Source organism: Carassius auratus, chromosome 27, assembly GCF_003368295.1.
Source record: "Carassius auratus strain Wakin chromosome 27, ASM336829v1, whole genome shotgun sequence".
NCBI classification, from domain to species: Eukaryota; Metazoa; Chordata; class Actinopteri; order Cypriniformes; family Cyprinidae; genus Carassius; species Carassius auratus.
In genome coordinates this window covers 3,524,139-3,548,401 of record NC_039269.1, presented here as the reverse complement: position 1 = coordinate 3,548,401, position 24,263 = coordinate 3,524,139, and the positions used below count along the sequence as shown (strand labels likewise).

Genomic DNA, 24,263 nt, shown 5'->3' with positions numbered 1-24,263 from the left:
TATATTTCAGTGTCCTTACAGAAAACACATTTTTTTAAAGAAACCAGAGCAGTAAAATGTCATTATTGAAGCATATTTACATATACATGTGTGGCAGTGGTGTTCTTTCTCTGGTTGATAAAGCTGCACGCGTTGAATATGACATTCAGTATGTCATTCACATGCACTGTGCTGCATACTTAACAGGCAGTTTACCTCATGAGTGATTATTTCAGAAGGGGGGTCAATGTCACTTCTGTGGCTTCCACTATGAAAATCAGCCACGCATTGCTGTCTTAAGTGGCTGATGAACATCTCTGTGTGCAGGTCTGACTGGTGTGTGTCGGAAGTTAATCATGGAGGGATGTGTGGCCGTGGATTCTCAGCAGAGTGTGATGCGCTGATGGAGTTGAAATTTTAAAAAGACGATGAACGATGTCATGGAGCCCCACTGAATCACCTGACAGGATAGTGATAAGGTCAGGGGCTTAGCAAGCTTTTCAAAAGTGTGGGGGATGGATGCGGTTTGTTTATAAACAATAAAAATGATGAACACATTGACAGAGGGGTACAAAATGCAGGGCTTAAAGTTCTCTGGCACTGTGCGGGATTTCTGGCTTGCAGCTTTTGGCTGGGAAAAAATAATCCTACATTAAAAAAAAAAAAAAATCAGAAAAGGGGAGAAAAAAACGCAAAATCAGAAAAGGAGAGAAAAAACGCCCACACAAAGCTTTTTCTCTGGTGGTATAAATCATGTAACAATTTACTGTTTTTAAACATTAAAATAATATACACTTTAATTTCATAGTTCTTCAACAGGTATGCAAACAATATCCCAATAATAGCAATTACCATTAGTCTAAAAAACGAAATATAATACCAAAAACACTCGACATGTCAACAAAACGATTAACAGAACATCTTCCCAAACACATCAAGCTTATTTAAATACCTCTAAAGCATAAACACTCATTCAAAGTACCTGGGAAAGGGAGATGTAAATAACCATAAGTTCCCGCCTCCTCAGCACGAGCTGACCGATAACACGCCAAGAGAGGCGGGACTTAAGGCAGAACAGCCAATCATCAGCCGATCACACTCAAAGACGGTGTCAAGTTTGAGAGGGGGGAGGCAGCCGCGGCGAGCGCAGACACAGAGCGGCCAGAGAAACGGAGGAACGACTGTAGTAAGGCGTTTGTGCAAAACTGCGGAAAAACTGCAGAAAATGTGCGGGTGTCGAACCCTCTCACCGGGAAAAGTGTGGGTGTTAAAACCCCCACATCCCCCACGGGTGCGACGCCCCTGGATAAGGTGATAAACCACACAAGGAGTGGTATTGTTATGAGTGGTGATCAGGATAATTATATGCAGCTGTTCTGAGTGGTTTTTAATGGTGTTTTGATTGGTTGCTTATCAAATCAAAATGGCCACGTTTCTGTGATATTCTGGTCTGATAGATGGCTAGGGTCCTTTCAATGTAACTCCATGTTTTTTTTTTTTTTTCTTTGATGAAAAGAGTAATTGTCATGATGCTTTCCTGAGCATTTCCTGAGAAAAAGGGAGATGAAAAGGCTGAATGAGACAGAGAAAAAGGAAATCCATGTGTAATATCCACCGCTGTTATTCCCACATCCAGTGTTTTTGTTGAAAGATCTGTCATTTTCAGCTACCCATACAGTTACACAGATAGAGGGCAGCTACAGCACTATAATTAACACCACCGTGCTCAAATGACCATCCTCATCTGCTTTTGATTGTGGGTATTTTTTCTGTGTTTGGATAAATCACTCGCCATTCATTGTTTGAAATAGGCATAGCATGGGAATCACATACAGATGCTGAATATGACTGCAGATCAATTGGTCCATTTATCAACAGCGAGTAGTATTTAGACACTGCCAAGGCTGCGGTCTTAAGGATCGCAGTAATTACTCACTGTCAGCTCTCAGCCAGGTGATTAGCACTGAAAAACAATGGGCCTGCTTTTGAGTTTTCAGTTTTTTTCAGTTTCCAGTCCCTTGAGGAAGCCTATTGTTCCTCGGGAGGAACAGTGTACAAAGAATGACAGAGATAAATAGTAATGCATTGATTTTTATCATCATCCAGATCTCCTGAAAAGCCACATGTGCTGCTATCCTTCAAGAAAATGTCACATCGTAGCTGGGTATGTTTTGATTAATTTGCTCTAGAATCTACTGTCTTTCCAAAGATTTGACACCTTTTAAAACTTTAACACTCAACCCGTAGCTTAAAAGCCTCATGCAACTTTTTTAATGACTATATTGTGGTTCAAACTTTCACTTTTATCCCAATTTGACAGACAAGTTTTGAATCTGGGTCTCTAACCAACCAATAAAAAAAGTCTAAAAATGAATATTAAGCAGATGAATATGTGGCTCCCTTTACAAGAGTTATTCTATATCACATTGTGATTGGATTGCTAAAGCATGTGGTCTGTGATTTTGATCACATTTAGAACTTTATTTAATGCAATCTCATTTCTCTCTTTTTCTGTCCTTTTCTTTACTTTAAAATCCTGGTTAATGTCTTTACAGAGGGTTCTTAAAAAGAGGAAATGCAAGAAATTACAGAAAGCATGTTCAATTATCAATCAGTTTTTTTTTTTTTTTTCTTTCTGTAAATGAATGAAATGTATCAGCCCCTTTCTGTTAATATGTAAATGGAGATTATTATTTTGCCGAGGTAAATGCAGTCGGTTCTCTATCCGATCACACTAGACACACATTAAAATGAAGGTGTAAATTCTTACAGCTAAAAATATTCATATTTGCTAGTTAAGTTTATATTTGTATCTGATCTGTTTACCAATCATACCAATCTATGTGCGTGTGTGTGTGTGTGTGTATATATATATATATATATATATATATATATATATATATATATATAACCAAATGCAACAAGGAAAGTCACAGCTAAGCCTGTGAATACTCTCCATCTAGCATTTATTTCAAAAATTTTATTCAAAATGTTTTTAAATTTTAGTTTTGCAATATTTTTTTCATTCAGAAATGTAAATTAATTTTAACAGAAATGGTTATTGTTTTATCTTTTCACTTTCAATGACAAACCTGACTAAACATACTTGTATATTAAATAAATATGGCCCCTAGGTGGCGATATAGTTTACTGGGTGATTAATGATGCACCTTTCTCTCTGTCTCTCTCGTTCGCTCTCTTTCTCCCTCCGTTTGAATAGTTTGGCAGAAATAATGTGAGAATTACAGCTAATCTGTGTTTATTCCCATGAGACAATCACATTGTGTGCCTGTTCATTATTCACTGTGCCACAACACGCAGACATTTGAGTCCAACTCAATTACACCAGATAGTCATTTAGAGAGATCAGTATGGACATAACTGAAAGAACAAACCAAAAAATGCATTTCTCATTTTCTTTTTCTATGGGTTTATAACTTATCCTTTGATGGTAATACATTTTTGGCTGCATGCTTTTGTAATGTGTAAATTACTGCTACGCTGTCTCTTTAAAAGGCAGGACTGTGCATCTGCACCTCCACTCCCTCTCTCATCCTGTAGATGATGTCACTGTGGCTTCCCTTAGACCTTGGACAAATGATGTGGGTCTCTGTTTGGCGTTCCTCCTCTTTCCCACCCCTCTCTCTCTTTCTCTCTCTTTCTCTCCCCCAGTGTCTCCATCTCATACTCCACTGCTGTCTTCATCAACAGAGGGACAACAGCTGAGGAAACTTGATAGCACTCCATCCCCTTCTCTTCTCCTCTTCCCTTTTTCTTAATCTCCTCTTCTCTTCTTCTCTCTATCCCTCTCTCGTTCTCCAGCAGCGATGTAGTTCTTTCTCAAACTTTAACAGCTGTTTGGCAATGAAGTCTTGACTCATATCTATCACGTGTGGACTTCCATGGATTCGTTCCCTGCTTCTTTTTGAGATATTTCCAGAGCCGCCTCTCTTCATTCATCTTCTGTTTACCTTGTCGTGTTGGTGTGTATTTGGACCATGGCCATGAAGGAAACCATACTTCCTATTAGTGAGGTGTCGAGTCCGTACCCGGAGATTGTGGAACTCAACGTTGGTGGCCAGGTGTACGTCACCAAGCGCTCCACCCTAGTCAGCGTACCTGACACCACCCTCCACACCATGTTCACGCGGTGCAGCCCGCACGAGTTGCCCCGCGACAGCCGAGGACGCTTCTTCATTGACCGTGATGGGTTCTTGTTCCGATACGTGCTGGACTTCCTACGGGACCGCCAGCTCGTGCTACCAGAACACTTCCCGGAGCGGGAACGTCTTCAGCGTGAGGCCGAGCACTTCCAGTTAGGGGAACTGCTTAGACTTTTGGGCCCACGTGTATCTAAGCAAGGCTCGCTCAATGACGAAGGCTGCCAGAGCGACATTGAGGAAAGTTCGCAGAGTAGCGAGTTGGTGACTCGAACTGGAAACTGTGCCATCACCTACGCGTCTTCCTCTTCCACCCTGGACAAGAGGTCTGGGTTTATTACAATAGGTTATCGGGGATCCTACACAATGGTGAGGGATAACCAAGCTGATGCTAAGTTTCGCCGTGTGGCACGGATCATGGTCTGCGGGCGGATCGCCCTGGCAAAGGAAGTGTTCGGAGACACTCTAAATGAAAGTCGAGACCCAGACCGTCCACCAGAGAAGTACACCTCCCGCTTCTACCTGAAGTTCACCTACCTGGAGCAAGCGTTCGACAGGTTGAGTGAGGCTGGGTTCCAGATGGTGGCCTGCAACTCAAGTGGGACAGCTGCATTCGTTAACCAGTACAGAGACGACAAGATCTGGAGCAGCTACACGGAGTACATCTTCTTCAGTAAGTGACAGAGCAGTCTGTGCTGCACTTTAATTTCTTTTTCATGTAGCCGAGTGTTCCCAACCTTGTTCCCAAAGGATATGTCATGTTTCACAACCTCCTTCAATCTTTTCCCCACCAAAAAAAGAAAGCATGCACTTTATTTTATGTGTGCATGCATGCATTTTATATTGTCGCTTGTGTGAAACAGGTTTCTGAAAATTTTAGAAAATTCAATTGAAGCATGCTTGAAGATAAAATATTTGGACAGTTTGTGTATTATTAACATCTTAAATTATTTAATTTTTTAATGAAGAAATGCAGACATTGCAAGACCTTCAAGAATGTATAACTGGTAATAAATAATTGCACACTTGATCATTTGAATAAGATTTTATTAGGAAAAAACAAGGACTCCTGCTGTTTTTTTTTCAGTTGACAAAAGTTATTTTTACATGCAGCTAGAAAAGGCTCACATTTTAGTTCAGATAACTTTATAACAGCTTATAGTTTTCTCTAAAACCAAGTGCACTTGATACTCCTTGGATAATCTTTTTATTCCAAGTCTTCTCTTTCGCTATTCAACTGCATTCTCTTTTTCTCTCATTTAGCGTGTCTCACAATCACACTCTTTTTTTCTCTCTCTCTTTTAACCCTGACTGCCCACACATGCTCTTTCTCCTGCTAGCTCCTCTTAAGTATGTTGCAACTTTGATGCTGTAATTCATCGCAGTACATGTAAATGTATGTCATAACTGGGACAGCTAGTGCCTCGGACCTGACGTACTGAATAGAGAGAATAGTAACACTAGGCAATCCCACGTACCACTTGTGTCCAATCATAATGAAGCCGAATGGATCAAAGCCTCCTCAGCCATTGTTAATTAGAGTTGGATTAAATGATTGCAGATTAGTTCATTCTTATTGGCTGCCTCAGGTTTGTCATTCTTAAATTCTACAGACAAGTGCTAATCCACTGCAGGCTGATTCTTTCACACTGCAGTGACTGTGAGTTCACTTAGGTGTCAACCAAAACGCAGTGCTGCATGTGGTTTCTTACTGAGCTGATGTGATTGTGGTGGACTGAACCGTTTGCAAGCTGGTTTGGTTGATTTGTGATTTGATTGGTGGCTGGTTAATGGTGGTTTTTAGTCTTTCACTGAATTGTAATGCTCCTTGAAACTGCTTGAAACATTAAAGTTTGTTTTAGAGGGTTTTGTGCATGTGCACATTTAAGCTGAGATAAGGCATAGCTGCGTGGACAAGTAGAGAAGTGTGAAAACATGCTGATAAGGAAGAAAAAAAAGGACCATCTAGGAGGAAGAAAAATCTCACTTTGGTAGACTTTAGCGAGGTAATGGAACTTCAAGAGCTAATCCTACCGCTGCATGTTGCAGATAATGAGGCTGTGTGTGTGTGTGTGTGTGTGTGTGTGTGTGTGTGTGTGTGTGTGTGTGTGTGTGTGTGTGTGTGTGTGTGTGTGTGTGTGTGTGAGAGAGAGAGAAAGAAAGAATGACTTGTCTGACTGTATTTGTCTTTCACTGTGTTTCCTATTATGTGATGTCTGCTCTGTAAAGCTGCTCAATACTTTATTGACAGTTGTTTAAAAGTGATGTGTGCATTTGTTTTGATGTTAAATTCTTTATTCTATTCTATGTGGAGACATATTCCAAATTTTTAATTGGGATATTTAAGTGAGAGTTCTTTTCAGTTTTCCTATTCTTATATTCTTACATACCTTTCCCTCAAATCTGGAACATGGTTATGTTATTGTGTAGAGACAAAAATATAAGTATTATTTAAACTAGGCTGCCCATGCAACCCAGATGAGATGAGAAAACAGCATTTTTTTTACTTTGGGACTTTAGGATTGTCTAATGTTTAAAATTTTATTTTAAAATCAAGCTGCATTTAAGTGCACATTTTGGTGCATTTATTTTAAATTTGATTTGATGTATCTATCAAACTTCAATGTATTATTTTGATGTTTTTGTTCTTTGCTATAGTTGTATTCTTATAGAGCAGAAAGCAGAATCATTCATACATATTACAATTCACAATTTAACGTTAGTTTTTTGTAAACTGAAGCAATCTCAATTAGATATCAGATTGTAAAACAGGTTTCAGATAGGTGGAGCTGGGGATGGAGGGGTGAGTTAGATGTGGTGTGCAGCCTGCAATAGAAGAGAGGCTGAATGATTAGGGATTTAAATAGACTGCTGTGATAGGTGTCAAAACTGGATTGGTCCACATCAGGAACATCTGACTGTCAGCTGATGCAAGTTTGACTGACGTGGCTTACCTGAACTAACCTGATGCTCGGTTTGTATATAATTTTTACATCTATATTATATATATTTTGCAATATATGCTTTTATGCTATATATTTTACAATTATATACTAAATGTTTATTTTAATAGAAGTATTATAATATATGTTATATACATGGACTAAATTGTACTAAATGTAATTTAGTGGAATAATTACCCTATTTTATTTTTTATTTGGATGAATGTCATTTTTTCAATGTGGGTAAACTGATTGGATTGTGACAAGTGAACGCTACATACGAAGAATTGCACTTGCGAGTTTGCTAAAACAATGTCTGAACAGCTGTTTGGCTGTTGGTTAGCCATACTATAAAACACGGACTCCAGCAGGACAAGGAAAAGTTGTAGCAGAGGAAGAGCAAATTTCTGCATTTTAATGAAAGATTATGTAGGCAAATATTTTTAAAAATTAACATGCATTGGAATCATTCACAATAAGACTAGGAACAGAGTAAACAGTCTTCATTTTAACTGTAGACTTTTTGACAGTTTAGTTGACTTCAGTGAAAGACATTCCCTGTGTTTGTGGACTCACACTGGTATGATGGAGATGATCTATGTTTTAATATTGACCAGTGCTCAGATTAGCTGTGGGCAGAATTTGATCATGCATGTTTGTGCTTGTCAGTATGTTCGTGTGTGGGTGTGCTGTCAATGCACGTGTTTCTCTGCACATCCTCAAGCGGCTCTGCTGTTGAGTTGTGAGTCTGTCTGAACTCACTCAGAGGACACAAATAAATGTCTGTCGTCTGTCTGACCTCGATCTCTTGGTGTCCTCCAAACCTCTGGATGAAGGAGCTGGAGCCAGTCAGTCATCTCATGAACCGCTGCTCAAAAGAAAGTAAACAAGCTCGAAAGAAAATTGCTATGTTCTGTTTTCATCTTTCTCTTTGATTTTTCATTATGACCAAACTCCCCAGGCTGACAAAAAAAAACTGAAATGTAACATTTTTGTCTGATTCATGTAATTTGGTGCCTCAGCACAGGAAACTGTAAAAAATACTGTCATTTTGGGATGCTGACATCTGAGCGTTAACTGACAGTGTTAACAGCGTTATCAGAACAGCGTGACATCCAGTCACAGAGAGCTGGTTAGATCAATGTAAAGGAAGCAAGGAGACGGGAGAATGAGCAGGTCAAGGTTGAATGTATACATCTGACCCGCATTAATATTTATACAAACTGAATCACATATTCAGCAAATATTAGTAGTTTAAACAGCTGTAAAGAGATTGTGAGAGACATATGAAGTGAAAGCAGAGTTGGGATGGATGTGCCGTTACAATCTGATGTTCAGCAAAACTACAACACATTGATAGTCTTGACAGACATTTTGACATTTAATGGTTCATGCAAAAAAAAAAAAAAAAAAAATCATGTTATTCCAAAACTGTATGATTTTCTTGCTTTTGAAAATGTTTTAAATGTCAGTAGCGTACTGAAATAATCTGTTAGTAATCAGAAGAAAGGCCTTCATGTAAAGACTTTTACAAAGGAATTTTAGGAGAAACAGCTGAAGAGGTTTTCTCCCCCTTAACTATCATTTACAACCCCATTTCAAAATATCAATAACATGACATTTTTGTAAAGACATTCTCACAACGTTGTGCATTAAATATTTTAAAGCATTTAAACTTAAGTTTGTTTAAAAAAAATTAATTTATATCTCTTTTATATATATATATATATTTATGACTCTTTCCTTAAATTACTAATTGTATATGTTGTTGTCATTGCTCACTTCTTGGTTGATTTGGATAAATGCATCTGCCAAGTGGATAAATTTTAATGTAAAGATGTACCCATTTTACTTATCAAACTGAATTGTCTAACACAATAATAATTCACTGTATAATTCCAAAAACTGATTATTTCATGTTTAACAACCATTTAAAAATATATCAGTCACTATGTCCATCTTGATTAATAGGCATATAATATAATGTAATTAGAAGCCTAGAAAGCCCACCAGAGCTCCATGACGGCCGCTCATTTTTCTTTGTCACAGCACAGGGTTGTTGTGGTGTGTAAACACTGATGATGTTCTGTCATTGTGTTTGGATAGTTTGAATGGTTTTGTCACCTCATGTAAACAAATTATTGCTGGGGATGAGAGATTACAGTCACTAAATTACTTGAGCATGAATTGATACTGTGAAAGGACAACAAAGAAAAGAGAAGAATAGCTGCATATTCATTAACAGGATGAGAGTTTTTGTTGTTCTGTGTTTTATTGGCTTTATTTATTTAAGCTATTTTCTATCTCAAAAAAAAAAAAAAAAAAAAAGATAAGTGTGATAACTATACACTCACTGGCCACTTAATTATGTACACCTTGCTAGTACCGGTTTGGACCCCCTTTTGCCTTCAGAACTGCCTCAATTCTTCATTCCTCAGAGATTTTGGTCCATATTGACATGATAGCATCACAAAGTCGTTGCAGATTTGTTGGCTGCACATCCATGATGCGAATCTCCCGTTCCAGCCTATTCCAAAGCTGCTCTACTGGATTGAGATCTGGTGACTGTGGAGGCCATTTAAGTACAGTGAACTCATTGTTTAAGAAACCAGTCTGAGATGATTTGAGCTTTTTGGCATGGTGCATTATCCTGCTGGAAGAAGCCATCAGAGGATGATTACACTGTAGTAATAAAGGGATGGACATGGTCAGCAACAATACTCAGGTTGGCTGTGGCATTTAAACGATGCTCAATTGGCACTAAGGGGCCCAAAGTGTGCCAAGAAAACATCACCCACACTATTACAACTCCACCAGCAGCCTGAACTGTTGAGACAAGGCAGGATGGATCCATGCTTCCATGTCCTTTATGCCAAATTCTGACACTACCATCTGAATGTCGCAGCAGAAATCGAGATTCATCAAACCAGGCAACATTTTTCCAGTCTTCTATTGTCTAATTTTGATGAGCCTGTGCAAATTAAAGCCTCTGTTTCCTGTTCTTAGCTGACAGGAGCGGCACCCATTGTGGTCTTCTGCTGCTGTAGCCCACCTGTTTTAGGGTTCAGTGTGTGTGCGTTCAGAGATGATATTCTGCATACATTGTTTGTTATGAGTGGTTATTTGAGTTACTGTTGCCTTTCTATCATCTCTAACCAGTCTGCTCATTCTCCTCTGACCTCTGACATCAACAAGGCATTTTCAATGAACACAACTTCAGCGAGTTGTCTTCATCACGTCTAGATGCCTAAATGCACTCAGTTGCTGCCATGTGATTGGCTGATTAGCAATTTGTGTTACCAAGCAATTGAACAGGGGTGTATTCCAGAAAGCACGGTTACCTTACTTTCAACTAAACCCTGCATTTTCGGTTGATTAACTCCAAAACTATATATATATATATATATATATATATATATATATATATATATATATATATATATATATATATATATATATACATATATACATATATACATATGTATATATATATATTTTTTTTAACAATTATTATAAAAACATGTCCCAAGGAGTCATCACAGGACAGTTTGATATTTGAAATGATAAAATATACAGAAGGAGTAAACATATTCGCATAATAATAATTATAAATCACAATTTCAATTGTTTCTTGTGGTTAATACTTTCTTGGAATAGTGATTTTATATCTCAAAATGTGACTTTATATTCCACAAGTTGTGAATTTAGTTTTCTTGTAATTCCCCATAGGACTTTATAGCATTTTTTTTTTCTTTTTTTTTTTTTTTTGCAATTTTATTTAATGCAACTGCTAATTTAAAAATGCAAATTCTCATAATTGCACCTTAATATTTCACAATGGAACTTTTTTATTTAAAATTAAATTCTCATTTTAAATTTCACCTCAAAATTATATATATATAAAAAAAAAATCTGCTCTAAGATGAAAACTGGTTTCTATGGAAAACAGACTTCCAGTAAAGTTTTTACAGTTCAAACCACTGAACTCAGAGCAGATACAGTCTCTTTTATCTAGCTGTTTGAGAAAACCCACTCAAGTTTCATCCATCTCTGGTGAACTCTCTCTCCATTTCTAACCCTCAGAGTGAATAAGAATATTCAGAATGAAAGAAATTGAAAAAGAAAGAGCTCTGACAAAAGAGCAGATGATAAGGTAAGCCCTGCTGCCCTGCAGGTGAGGAACTGTGTTCTTCTCTATGGAGGAGCCATAAATGGCCTTAAAAGAACATTGTGCCAAAAAATTCAGTGTTCTCTTGCATGATCACTGTATCTTTGGAAAAGTCACTGTAAGGAGCAAAGACATTTTATTCTGTATGCACACTGAAGGAGTGTTGATGGATTCTTCACACAAATCAACACCTTTTTGTAGAAAATACAGAACTACATTTGTGTGTTTTCTTTTCTTTAGTTATGTATATGAGCTGTGGAAAGTGTGTGAGTGGTGCTTCCCTGTTCTAAAGTCACCACTGTGACAATGAGAGGCCATAGGATAGGCCACATGGCTGCGTGGTTACCAGGATGTTCTGAATGGTTGCGATGGTGTTGCTCGGTAGTTTCTGGGTGTTCTGGTTTCTTTACTTCTCAAATATGTTTAATTACTTGGGTCTCTAGATATTAAATTGTTCTGCAGTTTTTATAGTCTGCGATGTGAAATCCATTTGTCTTATCAGTTTTAGAAGTAACTCTCTGCAAATTTTAGGTATTATTGTTTTTTATAGTACAGATTACGAGATGTTACATACTGAACTTTAATGCTTAGCAGGGTTTCCGTGGGTCTTAAAAAAGTCTTGAATCACACAAATTAAAGCCTTAAAAAGGTCTTACATTGGAGCAGAAAGTTGTGGCATTAAATATGGCATTCACTGTAAAAAAATTTTTTATGAAAAATAAAATTCCATTTCAAATATCCTCGAATAAAGATTTGTAAAGAGATGCAAAATAAAGATATGTGTTGCTAGTACAACTCATTGTGTGTTCCATAGACATTTGTAATAAGAGAACATATTGGTGAATTGCATCCCCTTCCATTTATTCCTTAAATTGTTGATTTTTTCATCATATTTTTCACCTTTAAAATTGGTAACTAATGATATTTTACACTGTGTATCATACCTAACAATTGCACTGCAATGTATGAGCTACTACTCATTTAACATTTAACAGCCATTTAAAAAACAGTCACAATGTCCATCTTGATTTATAGGCATGTAATATAATGTAATTAGAAACTATAATTATAAAAGCTCCAATACAGCTGCAACCCTTCACAAACAGTGATATGTAATTCTAGCAACGCAAATCAACAAAAGTAATGCCTGTTTTACACAAATGTTTTTTTATGCACCATCATTGCCCAGACAAAATATTTTATCTCTATGCATCATACCAAACTGTTGCACTGTAATGCACAGCTTTTTGTGCTTTTACAGACTCAGGACAGAGTGTGTTAGAGCTGTTCTGGGGGATGCAGGTTTGTGTCATGTCCTTATCTCATTTCCCATATCCTCCACTTTCCTGTCTTCCTCTACTATCCTTTCAATTAAAAGCAAAATCCCATAAATGACAATGAGAAAATAGGTTTTTATAAAAAAGGAAATGTAGCCGAGCTCCTCCTGCTGGTTCTAATTAAATGAACAGAGATAAGAAGGCAACGCCTCTCTTTCAGCCCACTGGCTAAATTGTAAAAAGCTTCTGGAAAGCAATAAATTTGCTCAATTGAAGTCATTTGGGGAATAAAAGGAACCTCACACAGAGTGAAGGACAGTCTTCACCTGCCGTTTAGCTCTAATCTGTTTTGTATGTTCACTATATGAAACGTTCACAATCACTTCAGTGGTCAAGACTTAAAAACGTTCTCAAAATGATAATGAAATGTCATTCCAGTAGAAAGTTACTGCCACAAATCTCACAAAGGAACATTTTCTTTGCGGGTAGAAGATATGCCAGGAGCATGGTTCATTTATCAGACTACAGCAGGCCTCTATCTGGTCTCTAAGTGAAGAAGAACCAGGCTGTTGAAACATATGTGAGCTATCTGAGCTGCTAGATATGGCTGCTATCTTTTCTTTGGAAATACTGAATCGTTGTATGTTCTTGTCAAGGTGAAGAATGAGATGTAATTCTGACTCAACCAGGCCTTGCTTTTTTGGGGGGTGTTTTGTGGATTTTGCAACTGGAGGTTTGCAAGGTAAAATTCTGCACAGATATTTATTTAAAACTAAATATCTGCATTATTTATTTAAAAAAAATGTTCTTTCACTTTAAACTTGTCATTTACTGGCTCTCATCACAAATTGCAAAACATTGATGGAGAAAATGTCCTCAGACAAACAAATTGACAAAATATGGACTGTTCAATGCTGTGATTTGACTGTAAACTCACTGGCAAATTGTTAAATTTGTTAAAAAAAGTTAAATTCTACAACACTATTAAAGATAAAGGTTCTTTACTGGCATCTTTGCTTTCATGGAAAACATTTAAAATCAATGGGCAAAAGGTTCTTTATATTGGAAAAAGGTTTTATTTATTTATTTATTTTTTATGTCCTTCACAGTAAGAAAATTTGGCCCTTTAAGAACTATTCACCAAAAAGTTATTTCAGTGAAAACAAAGGTTCTTCAGGTTCTTCTTGTTGCAAAAAAACAAAACAAAAAAAACATTTATTTTAAAGAGTGAAGTAGTTTTATGACCAAAGCTTATCTAGTGTATACACTTGTAAGACTAGTCTTATACAAGTCTCAAACCTGTTTGAAATCAGACTAGTTTGCATGCTGTCCTGTCTTTTAATGAGAGAGTACAAGAGAACTAAAAAAAACAAAAAATAGCCACAAGTGGCGATCATCGTGGTCTAAGCACAACCCAGTGGGCAAGAGATGTTAAAAAAGACAAAAACATGACATGACATTGATTTTTTTTAAATTGAATGTCAAACATATTGGCCTACATATACATTAAACCAATTGCACAAAAATATAGTATAGTATAGTATAGTATAGTATAGTATAGTATAGTATAGTACTATATAGTACAGTATAGTATAGTATAGTATAGTACAATATAGTGTAGTATAGTATAGTACAATATAGTATAGTATAGTATAGTATAATATAGTACAATATAGTATAGTATAGTACAATATAGTATAGTATAGTATAGTATAGTATAGTATAGTATAATATAGTACAATATAGTATAGTATAGTACAATATAGTATAGTATAGTATAGTATAGTATAGTATAGTATATAAGCGTAGATCTACATTTTGAACAAGTTTACTGATTTAGCCCAGTAATTTTAATGCTTTTAACAATTACCACATGAATGTCTTGAAGTATTTAATCTTGGATATGTAAACTTTGACATCCTCAAAAGATATGGGGAGCATTTTATCCTCCTTTAAGGTGGATGATCCTGTTTATGTTTGCATCATCTCGATGTACAATGATATAATGAGTTGCTTTTTATTATTTGTATTTATCATTGTTTTTTCCTTGCTGTTGGATCAGAACCCATCTGTGCGTGAGTGAACAAAAATGTCATCATATTATGTCCTTATCAGGCCAATAGAGCCATTGCAATGTACTGTTATAAAAAGAACGTGAAAACAAGATTTATTAATACAAGATGTATTATTTACACTTTGTACCATCATCCTTAGTGAGGCGGATGAAACTGAAAAAGTAAATCACGGGCATCTATGTCAACCAAAATATCAGAATATCAGAAATAAACGCTTCTCTCCTTTGAGGTCTGCAAGAGAAAATGAGAGTTAGAGTAGAGAGAGGATGGAGAGATTTCTGTGAAGTGGTTGTGGTGGAAACATGAGCTCACACAATATGTTTACAATGTTTTCATGCTAATTATTTCTAGGACACGGTTCGGCCCCCAGAGAAACCGATGCTTGTGAGGACATCTGCTGCTTCTCTGTACAGGTTATGAAGTTAATTGTAGTGAGGTTTAACAAAAACCTTAACTTGGTATAACCAAGAACAATGACTATAAAGATACTTTAATATTAACAATGTAGCGTTCATACCAACAGATGATAACTTTCAGTTTATTATAAACACACGCTGCAGTTTATCTTTGCTTTAATTGCGCAAGCTCTTTAAAGCAGGATGGATTCTGATTGGCTGTCCATGTTTTTACTGTTCATCAGCTGAAAAAAATATAATTCTGTAAGTTTTCAATTGCATTATCATTATAGCTATGGCATGGACTATGCTATTATTTTACATTTAGGTTACCCTGTAGCTTATAAAAGTTAACCTACAGTGTTAGTTGTCACTACCATGAAGCTGGGATATTTTGGGTGGTTGTTACAGTGTTACTATGCAGTTTCCAAAGCGTTTCTAAATGTTTTTAGCATGTTGCTATGGAGTTTTTTGGGGTATTTGTGGCCTGTTGTTTAAACTGTTCAGAGTATTAAATTTAGACTTGAAAAAATATTTTCTGCAAAATTTGAAGACGGTTACATAGCTGGGTCTGATCTGAATCCAGAAAGTAAGATTACCACTTGGTTAACTGCTAGTTAGTCAAACTAGTTCTTAAGACACAGTCTTAAGAAAGTGACTGTGATTATGCAACTGGCCCCTGGTGGCAGCTATGTGCAAATGTGGTTACTTAGCAGCACAAATGGTGCCGGATGAGTTGAGCTCCATTTTTTAAATCTAGTTTTAGAGGGTTGTTTAAATCCTCATGCCTTATCCATTTCATACAGAAATAGTGATACATATTTGCCTTGCCATTTTAGCAGAAGAGAGTGGACATTTTATTGAATGGAATTTTAATTACCATATATTTTGTTACAGTCCTTCTGGCATTATCAGCTTCACAAAGACATCTAGATAAAGCAAAGTCTATTTCCTGCTTCCAGTGGAACACAATCTGATTGGCTCGTTTTATCACACTCATCGCGATTATATCATAACCTACGCCAATCTATTGCATTATCACCACCTAAACATATTTCTGTCAGTGTGAGTCAGTCCTGAAGGTTACTTTCTGTAGTTCTCATGCCCTGATGTTTGGCCTCAAGCTGACAGCTAGACTCTTGTAATCCTGTGTTACCTCCTGTAGGATTACGGCTTTATTGAAATCCCTATCAGATTTTTGCTTCCTTTCTATCTTTTTCCATTCCTTCTGCAGAAATGTTCTGTGCATCTCAATGATATATCAGCATTGTGTTCGACTTGTCAGTTATTTCCCCCCCTCGTCTCTTTCTCTCTCCAATAATCCATTCTCCCCAGGCAAAGGTCAGGGTGCGTTCAGTTTTAGCGGCCTTGTACCGCCGAGAAATGCTAAACAGATGAGCGCAGGGAGGGGAGAGTTTCATTCCTCGACTCTGAAATCTTCCAGCAATTGCTAAAAGTTTGTGTGGCATCCCTGGAATGCTTCTACATTGGTATCAGTTTGATACATGCACATTTGTGGGAGTGTATATGTATGTATATATATATATATATATATATATATATATATATATATATATATATATATATATATATATATATATATATATATATATGCATACACACGTTCACACATTTTATTGCTACAGTATTGAATTATGCAAGTTTTCATTTTGAGCTGCAACAATATACTAAATATTGCTAGATTCTGGTGGGACTGTTCTGTTCTATCTCCATGATTTAAAAAAAGAGCAACTTCACTCAACATATTGGAATAACTGTCCATTATGAGAGCTGAATGAGATGTCAGAATCTTTTTCAAAAGTGGCTCGTGTCTCTGCCAAAGCTAATTGGTCTTTATTTCATGAAGGGCAGAATGAGGGATACACCTGTGTCTCTCTGTCAACAGCTTTCTGACAGCTGGGAGGATAATTAACATTTCCTGCAGTCATTATCCAGCCCTAATGTGTGTGGTTTCACATTAGTACAAGAAGCATTTGGCATATTTGTTTAGTTTTTATGATTCATATTTTTATGATAGTTATATATACAATGGGTCTAGAAAATAATCATCCCCTTTCACAATAATAGCATTCTGTTGCTTTGCAGCCTGAAATGAATATGTTTCAGTTTTTTGTTTTATCCAGCTTTAATTACTCAGTGCAACATCTTAATGAAAGATATAACACCAACATGTCCAAAAAATAAAGAAAAAGAAAGAAAAATGATCTCCCCCTTTTGTCAGTATTTTGTTGAACCACCTTTTGCTTTAAAATAAAAATGGTGTCCATTTTCATCTCAGGCTGCAAAGCAACAAAATGTGATTGTTTTAAAGGGGGTGAATCTTTTCTATACCCACTGTGTGTAGATAAGTTATGATGCAAGTATTTTATTTCCTGATTAAGCAACATCTAGTTCAGGCTCTACAAGACAAGCGCTTACTAGAATTATTACAATTAAGTTTCCATAGAAGTAACGTGTTACGCATATGTTGTTGAATTAAATATTAATTTAAATGTTTAAATCATTAACTGCTTCAAAATGCATGCTGTTAACAAAATCATTACTGAAACATAAATATACATACATAATAAAACATAAATTATATATATATATATATATATATATATATCTATGGAGATAGGCAACAGGGATAGGCAACTGAGGTTAGTTGTCACACTTTTTATTCCAATGCATGTTTCTTTGGGTTTGTTTATTTTTGAAAAAACAATGTCTTTATGGACATAAACCTTAAAATCTTGGCTACAAATGCTTTTGGACATTTCTATTATATATATATATATATATATATATATACATATATATATATATATATATATATATGTAAATATATATTGTATATAATTACAGGCCTATAGGCTTTTTAAAAGTGTTAGTGCCTCTTTTATAGAGAACTGGATTGCTCATGATGTCATAAAAAGTGAAGCCAACACACTGCCATATTGGTATTTGCAAACATTCAGTTAAATTAATAGAAAACTGTACAATTTAAATAAGAAATGATTTTGTTAACAGCATGCATTTTGAAGCAGTTAATGATTTAAACATTTAAATTAATAATTAATTCAACAACATATGCGTAACACGTTACTCCTATGGAAACTTAATTCTAATAATTCTAGTAAGCGCTTGTCTTGTAGAGCCTGAACTAGATGTTGCTTAATCAGGAAATAAAATACTTGCATCATAACTTATTCATAGAAATATCAATGACTTCCAGCATAGTAAACTTTAAATTTTAATACAATTTAGTGCAATATAGTAAAAGAGGCTTGTATTGTAATATTAGAGTACATTTAAATCCATTTCTGCTACTAAACTTGTATAAATGCTTCCTCAAATAACACAATTGTATGTTATGGGACAGCAGTTTTAGTATTTTACCTCTTCTTCCATGATTTATCAGTCTGACCTCCATATGTCACAGCTCATGGCCTGGTTTGGAGATGTTTTACGATGGGATGTTTTTTCACCTGTAGTGCCGGATCAGTTAGTGCCTCTGCTTATTTATGTGCACTTATGCATTTCATTAAGACAGTTTGATATAGACTGTATTTACTCAAAGGAGGGAAGCTATTACTGTTTTCCTTTGGGCCACACATGGGAAAGACACACTAGTAAGAGCTAATCTGTGGATCTACATGTGTAATTGTTTTTCAAGTATGATGGGAAGTCTGTGTGTGTGATTTAAAGCCAATCATTAGCCCGGCTAGCTCGTTTGCTGCAGGCCCTGATGGTCATTGCCGTTGTAAAGATTAGGAAGCAACAGGAGCAAGTAGGATGAACAGACTGTTAGAATGGCTCCATTTGTCACATGTGATGTGATCAGCTCACCGTATTTTATTCAATGGCAGGATATTCGTTTTAAAACACCCAATCACACAGAATGATTTCACAACAGGCCGTTCAACCTAAAATGGCCAAAAACGGAGGATGTTCTGGAACGTTCCAGGCCTTTAGACAGCGCTCATGCTAATTCAGAATGGCAGGGGAGAGTAGTGTTGAGTTCAATAAGGTCACGCTGCACCTGACACCCATTGACCTCAGCAAATGGATACGGCGCTGCTTCAGATGCGCCGCTTGCAATTTACAGCATGAAGGTTGCATGTGGTTCTCTGACGGTCGATTATGGTGAAAATTGGGTTTTTGTCTTATCCCAGTCAGTGGGTTTACTCAACAGGCTCAGTTTTATAACATCTTTTTAATCTAAATATCATTTCATCGTTTCTGAAGAAAATGTGAGAGGTTGCTAGGTAGTTTAAAGTGATTACTTATAGACCCAAAACAAAAGAGATTGTCTTAAAGAGTACCTTTTCTTACTTTACTGTAGTAAACAATTGCACACACACACACACACACACACACACATATATATATATAATAGAAAACAAGTCTGCAATGAGTAAAGTAGTGTCATGTAAGCTTATATAATAAGCCAAATAATCTTCCCCCTCATACCTTCATTCTACCTTCTTTTGATGACCTGAGTCCCTCATTTGAGGTTTAAGTTCTGTCTGCTGGCATAATGTTGATTATTGAAATATTGTGTATTTCAACATATCAACAAATTAATTTATGCCTTTAAAAAAGTTGGTTGAGTTTATCTAAACTGAATTTATATATTTCAGTTTTACATGTATTGAGCAGTTAGTATTATGCCACCTTGTTCAGTTTCCCAAAGGTCTGCTGGTCTGGATCTGTTTCCAGCCAATGGTTATGTGTCCTGTTCCCAGAGGGTCTCCTTCAATGATCCGTGTCCTGAAAAGTGACTGATGGACTCTTTGTTTTTCAGCTTCGCCTGCATTTCCATGTTTAATCACCAATTAGCAGCTCCTCTGCATCACATTAAGAGACTTGCTGAAGCGTGCAGTTACAGCTGGCTCTTGATTCTCTGCAAAAATGTATTATTTCATCATTATGACCTACAGAGATAATAGACAAGAGATTAGATGGAGTTAGTTGAGTTACTTGTGTTGGCCATTTGTAAAGCTTAGTTTTTTTCATATCAAAATAAGCAAAAAAAGAATAGACGGTAATAGAGACTTATTATGGGAAAGTTAAGACATTGTTACTTGTCTTAATCTGTACACTGTAAACTGCTTTCTTATCCTCTGAGCATATCTCTTATGTGTGCAATCACCAATGAATACTTGATATTGCACTGAAATGCAGTCAGTTATCATTAATGGACCACAATTCCATGTTTTTGACTTGTACCCGGGCTCTTTGGTGTTTCTCTTGAGGCTGAATTACATGACTAGGAACCCCCCTATCTCAAATGCAACATAGTGTACTTCTGAATTAGAATAGCCATCTAGTCTTTTTAAGAAGAGTTATATTCACGATTCCAGTGTGAAGCATTTCAAAATGTAGGCGGAAAATGTATGCTGCCTTTTAAGATATCTTGTTTTTGCTTAAAGTATCATCTTATGTATTCTTGTATGGGAAAGGCAGTCCTATAATGCAAGGTAACAATTTTAATGAAAAAAGTTAATTCAAGATAACAGATGAAGAAAATGAATTCAGTCCAAACATATTGAGAAAAGCAGTTTCATTTAGGCCCAAGTAAACCATTTTTTGTGTATTTTATGCTGGGTCCATCTTGTCATTAGCTTGCAACATGCAAACAGCAAGCTCTGTTGAAAATCAGTTGTGATGCTACATATCTTGAATGCTCATAAATTGGTCACTAACAATGTTACATTTCGTTTAGGATGCAATGTAGAACTTTAAATGGATAGTTCACCTTTGAAGTTGTTCAAACCTATATGAGTTAAAACTAAAGAAGATATTTTGAAGAACATTGGTCTGTGCCGTGCAGTTGGAATTTTTTTCTTGTTGCAAGCCTACATTTAGTTTGATGGTTTAGTTTAAAAAGCAAGTCCTGATGCGATTTTTTGCTTATCAAGTTAACTTTTTTTTTAAAGGATGTTTGGATATTTTTGCAGTGTATGCATAACAAAACTAATAAAAAGAGTAGAAGCAATGGATATTTTGTGATTTAGTGCAAACGCTAACACAAAGGAGCTAAGCATTTCATCAGTTCAGTCTGTGGGACTTTGACATTGGCCTCTAGGGGTTTCTATTGTCTTATCAGCTAATTTTTCTTTATTTATCCACCAGGACCTGCGTGCAAGTCAGCATCCCCTAAACTGGAGCGTGAGGAGCCCAAGCCTGAAAAACTGCTGGATAAGGCAAGTGAGAGCGGAGCCTCATTGAACGAGCTCTCCACATCCAGCTCTGAGACCCACTCTGAAGCCACGTCTCCCCAGGACAGGGGTCCCATCCTGGTGTCACGCGGTGAAGTTGTTGGGGGCTCGCTGGCTCCATGCGGTGCCCTACACTCCGTATCTCGACCTCCGAGCACTCTTACTCTGGGCCGACCGCCCAAGAAAGGATCTTCGGTGCAGTGGATGGAGATGCCGGATAAGAGGCGGAACAGCGAGCTGTTCCAGTCCCTCACTAGCGGGGTTGGTCCGAGGGAAGGTGTGGGAAGCGGTCTTACCCGGAGGAAGACTCTGGAGAGGCCCAGCGTGGAGGAGGAAATGAAAGAGTGCATCCAAGATTTCAGAAAAATCAAGATCCCTCCGGCGTTCCCAGAGCGCAAACGGCAGTGGCAGTCAGAACTGCTTCAGAAATACGGCCTATAAAGAAAACTCAGGATAGGCCACTGGGATAAACTATCCAACCGATTCACACTAGCACAATAGATTGCCCAACAGACTTTAAAGCCCTCAAAGGCCTTGATTCATAACGAGAAACCAAACAACTGAGTATCAGAAAAGAGAATGAAAGAACTTGAGCCAACGAAACGTTCCACTTTGCTCTGTTTTTGTTCAGATTGACAGCACCATTCATATCTTTGAACTATACTTTAAAAATCTACAGAAAAGTGTTGATGGAGAATGTTTCAATGAAAAGCCATTCCACCTAGAGTCATCTAAAGAAACCTTTCTGTTGTCCAGAAGGTCTGCAAATAGGGCTCATAGTATATCTCTATAAACTATTAACTATACATTCATCAAATTGCAGTTAATCACATATATATCAGCATTTTCTAAAAAAAAAGCCCCCATTTTGCAGCCAAGTCTATATCAGTCCTGAGCTGTTCGCATAGGACACTTCCATATATTGCTTAATTTTTGATTTATGCTCACAAATTATAGATGGATTTCTTTGCATCATTTCTTGTGTCATATCTGTTTTTGGTTTTTGTTTTCATTATGTGTCACATTCAAAAATGTTTTAAGTCTTGTGCCACATTAAATGTGTTCATTTATTGGAATAAATTATATTATATGGATGTTAAACTGACAGCCATAATTCTATACAATATATTTAAATATATAAACATACAGCTGTACTTTTGCTGAGAATCATTAAGCCAGGATTGGAAGGTATGAATTACAAGTAGCACATAATCTAAAATCCTAACTGGAATATAAGAGGATATGGAGATTTTATATTAGCAGCGTAAAATGAGGACAGATATATAATATAATGGATAAATTATCTTCTCATTCCATCCCTTCAAATGACCTAATTGTTGCATTTATATAATGGGCTGCAATGTACATCATCTACACACTGGTTTTTCGCTGTGTGAGGTTTCTCTGACTGATGCCTAGAAACTGTCCATTGTCTGGACTGCTTTTACTATGAATTTTTGTTTTGTGCCATTCGTTTTCTAAAATGTTTGTGTGTGTGCTTCTGTCTATAATTGTGCACACATATTTCTTAATGTAAATTTCTATAGAGCCATTTGTGACAGAAATGAGGATTTGGAATCACAAAAAAAATGTGGAAAACAAGGAAGTGTGTTGCTACAAATTATTCATATTAATCCTAGATTTGGTTCCAGAGCTGGATTATGAAGAAGGCCAGGAGTTAAGCTCCAAAGATACATGTCCACGGTCGGTTCCCTTACGGTTTGTCTCAGTGCGAAACCTTAATGTGAAAAAATCTTTAAGAATTGATCTTTTTGAAACGTTTGAGTTTGAGCCTAGCCAGATTTCTTTTTAAATGAGAATTAGCTATGGCAGTGAGCCAGTAGCTTAATCCACGTGCTGAAAATGGTTCCAAGATATTGTTTATAGCAGAGCATCATTCCAGACTCTGGGAATGATCTTTCCATCTGCCGTCGGCTGCATATCAAATGTCAGCGAGCATTCACAGTGCATTCTCCATAAAGACTTGTGTCTGAGAGATATTAGATGATTGCCCTCTAATTGATGTGTATGGAGTTCTACGCACGTTTAAAGCACAACATGCTGTAAATGCCGGTTTGAGATATGTTATGGTCTCAATCCAGGACACAGGTTTGAAAAGCACAAGGCACAGTTGACACTGTTATCCTAGAACTATAATGTTTAAATCAGGACTTAGTGTTAGTCTACTGTGAAGACTGAAATGCTCCAAAATTTGTGAAGACATTTGTTGTTATATCTATTGATTTGCCTCGGTGTCCCGTAATAAAAGTGTCATGTTATAATAGGCGATTTGATGTGTGTTTTGTCTACCTTATTTCATTCAGAGTCATATTTTGGGATATATATTTTAATATATTTTATGTATTATATATATATTAGATATTTTGTTATTTTACTACAGTATTTACCTTCCAGCACTTTTATTCTATTTGAACTCAAGAAAAGGTCAATAATACCAGGCTTTTTCAGACATGACATTTGATGTTTTTTTTTTTGAGAAAACAAAACATGTCCCTGCATTTCATCCTCCAAGTCATTTTGGGCTTGATTTTCATTAAGGCAGTTGCATTCAATGGCCTTTTTCCAGAATAGTCACACATTTTAGCTAGCTAGTGCTTAGCAGCTGTCAAAGCTCCACCTTACACATAATGTAATGTTTGTTTCTCATTTCATCCAGTGTTTCTGCATTTCCCAGGGCCTCTCCACTTGAATTGTGCATTAACGCATGCTTTTTCATTCCGGGATTTATTTATTGATTTAGAGTTGTCTGTTTTGTAATATTTTACAAGTATATATTAGTTTTATATAATAGTTTTCTTGGCAACACTGTGGTGGTAAGAAAAGTACATCTCTTCTGTAAATTTAAGGCTGGCCGCACACTATAGATGATTTTAAGGCCGATTTTAAGCTTAATTTGCACCCCTGAATGATCGGAGGGTGTGGCCCAATTTGAAACTTGTCAATTATTTTTGTCCAAAAAAATCCTCTATTGTGTGGTGTCATTAGGATTATTTAACTGCGCCCAATCGAGACTGAAAAT

The 24,263-nt window shown here is 36.5% G+C and overlaps 1 protein-coding gene across 1 annotated transcript; it reads left to right on the top strand.

Moving 5' to 3' along the window:
• Positions 1 to 3,432: 3,432 nt before the first annotated feature.
• On the top strand, positions 3,433 to 23,509 carry LOC113045121 (BTB/POZ domain-containing protein KCTD8). The gene is made up of 2 exons (XM_026205301.1): positions 3,433 to 4,812; positions 21,138 to 23,509. Exons 1-2 carry the CDS (start codon positions 3,978 to 3,980, stop codon positions 21,662 to 21,664), a joined length of 1,362 nt encoding a protein of 453 aa, XP_026061086.1. The 5' UTR covers positions 3,433 to 3,977; the 3' UTR covers positions 21,665 to 23,509.
• Positions 23,510 to 24,263: the final 754 nt, after the last annotated feature.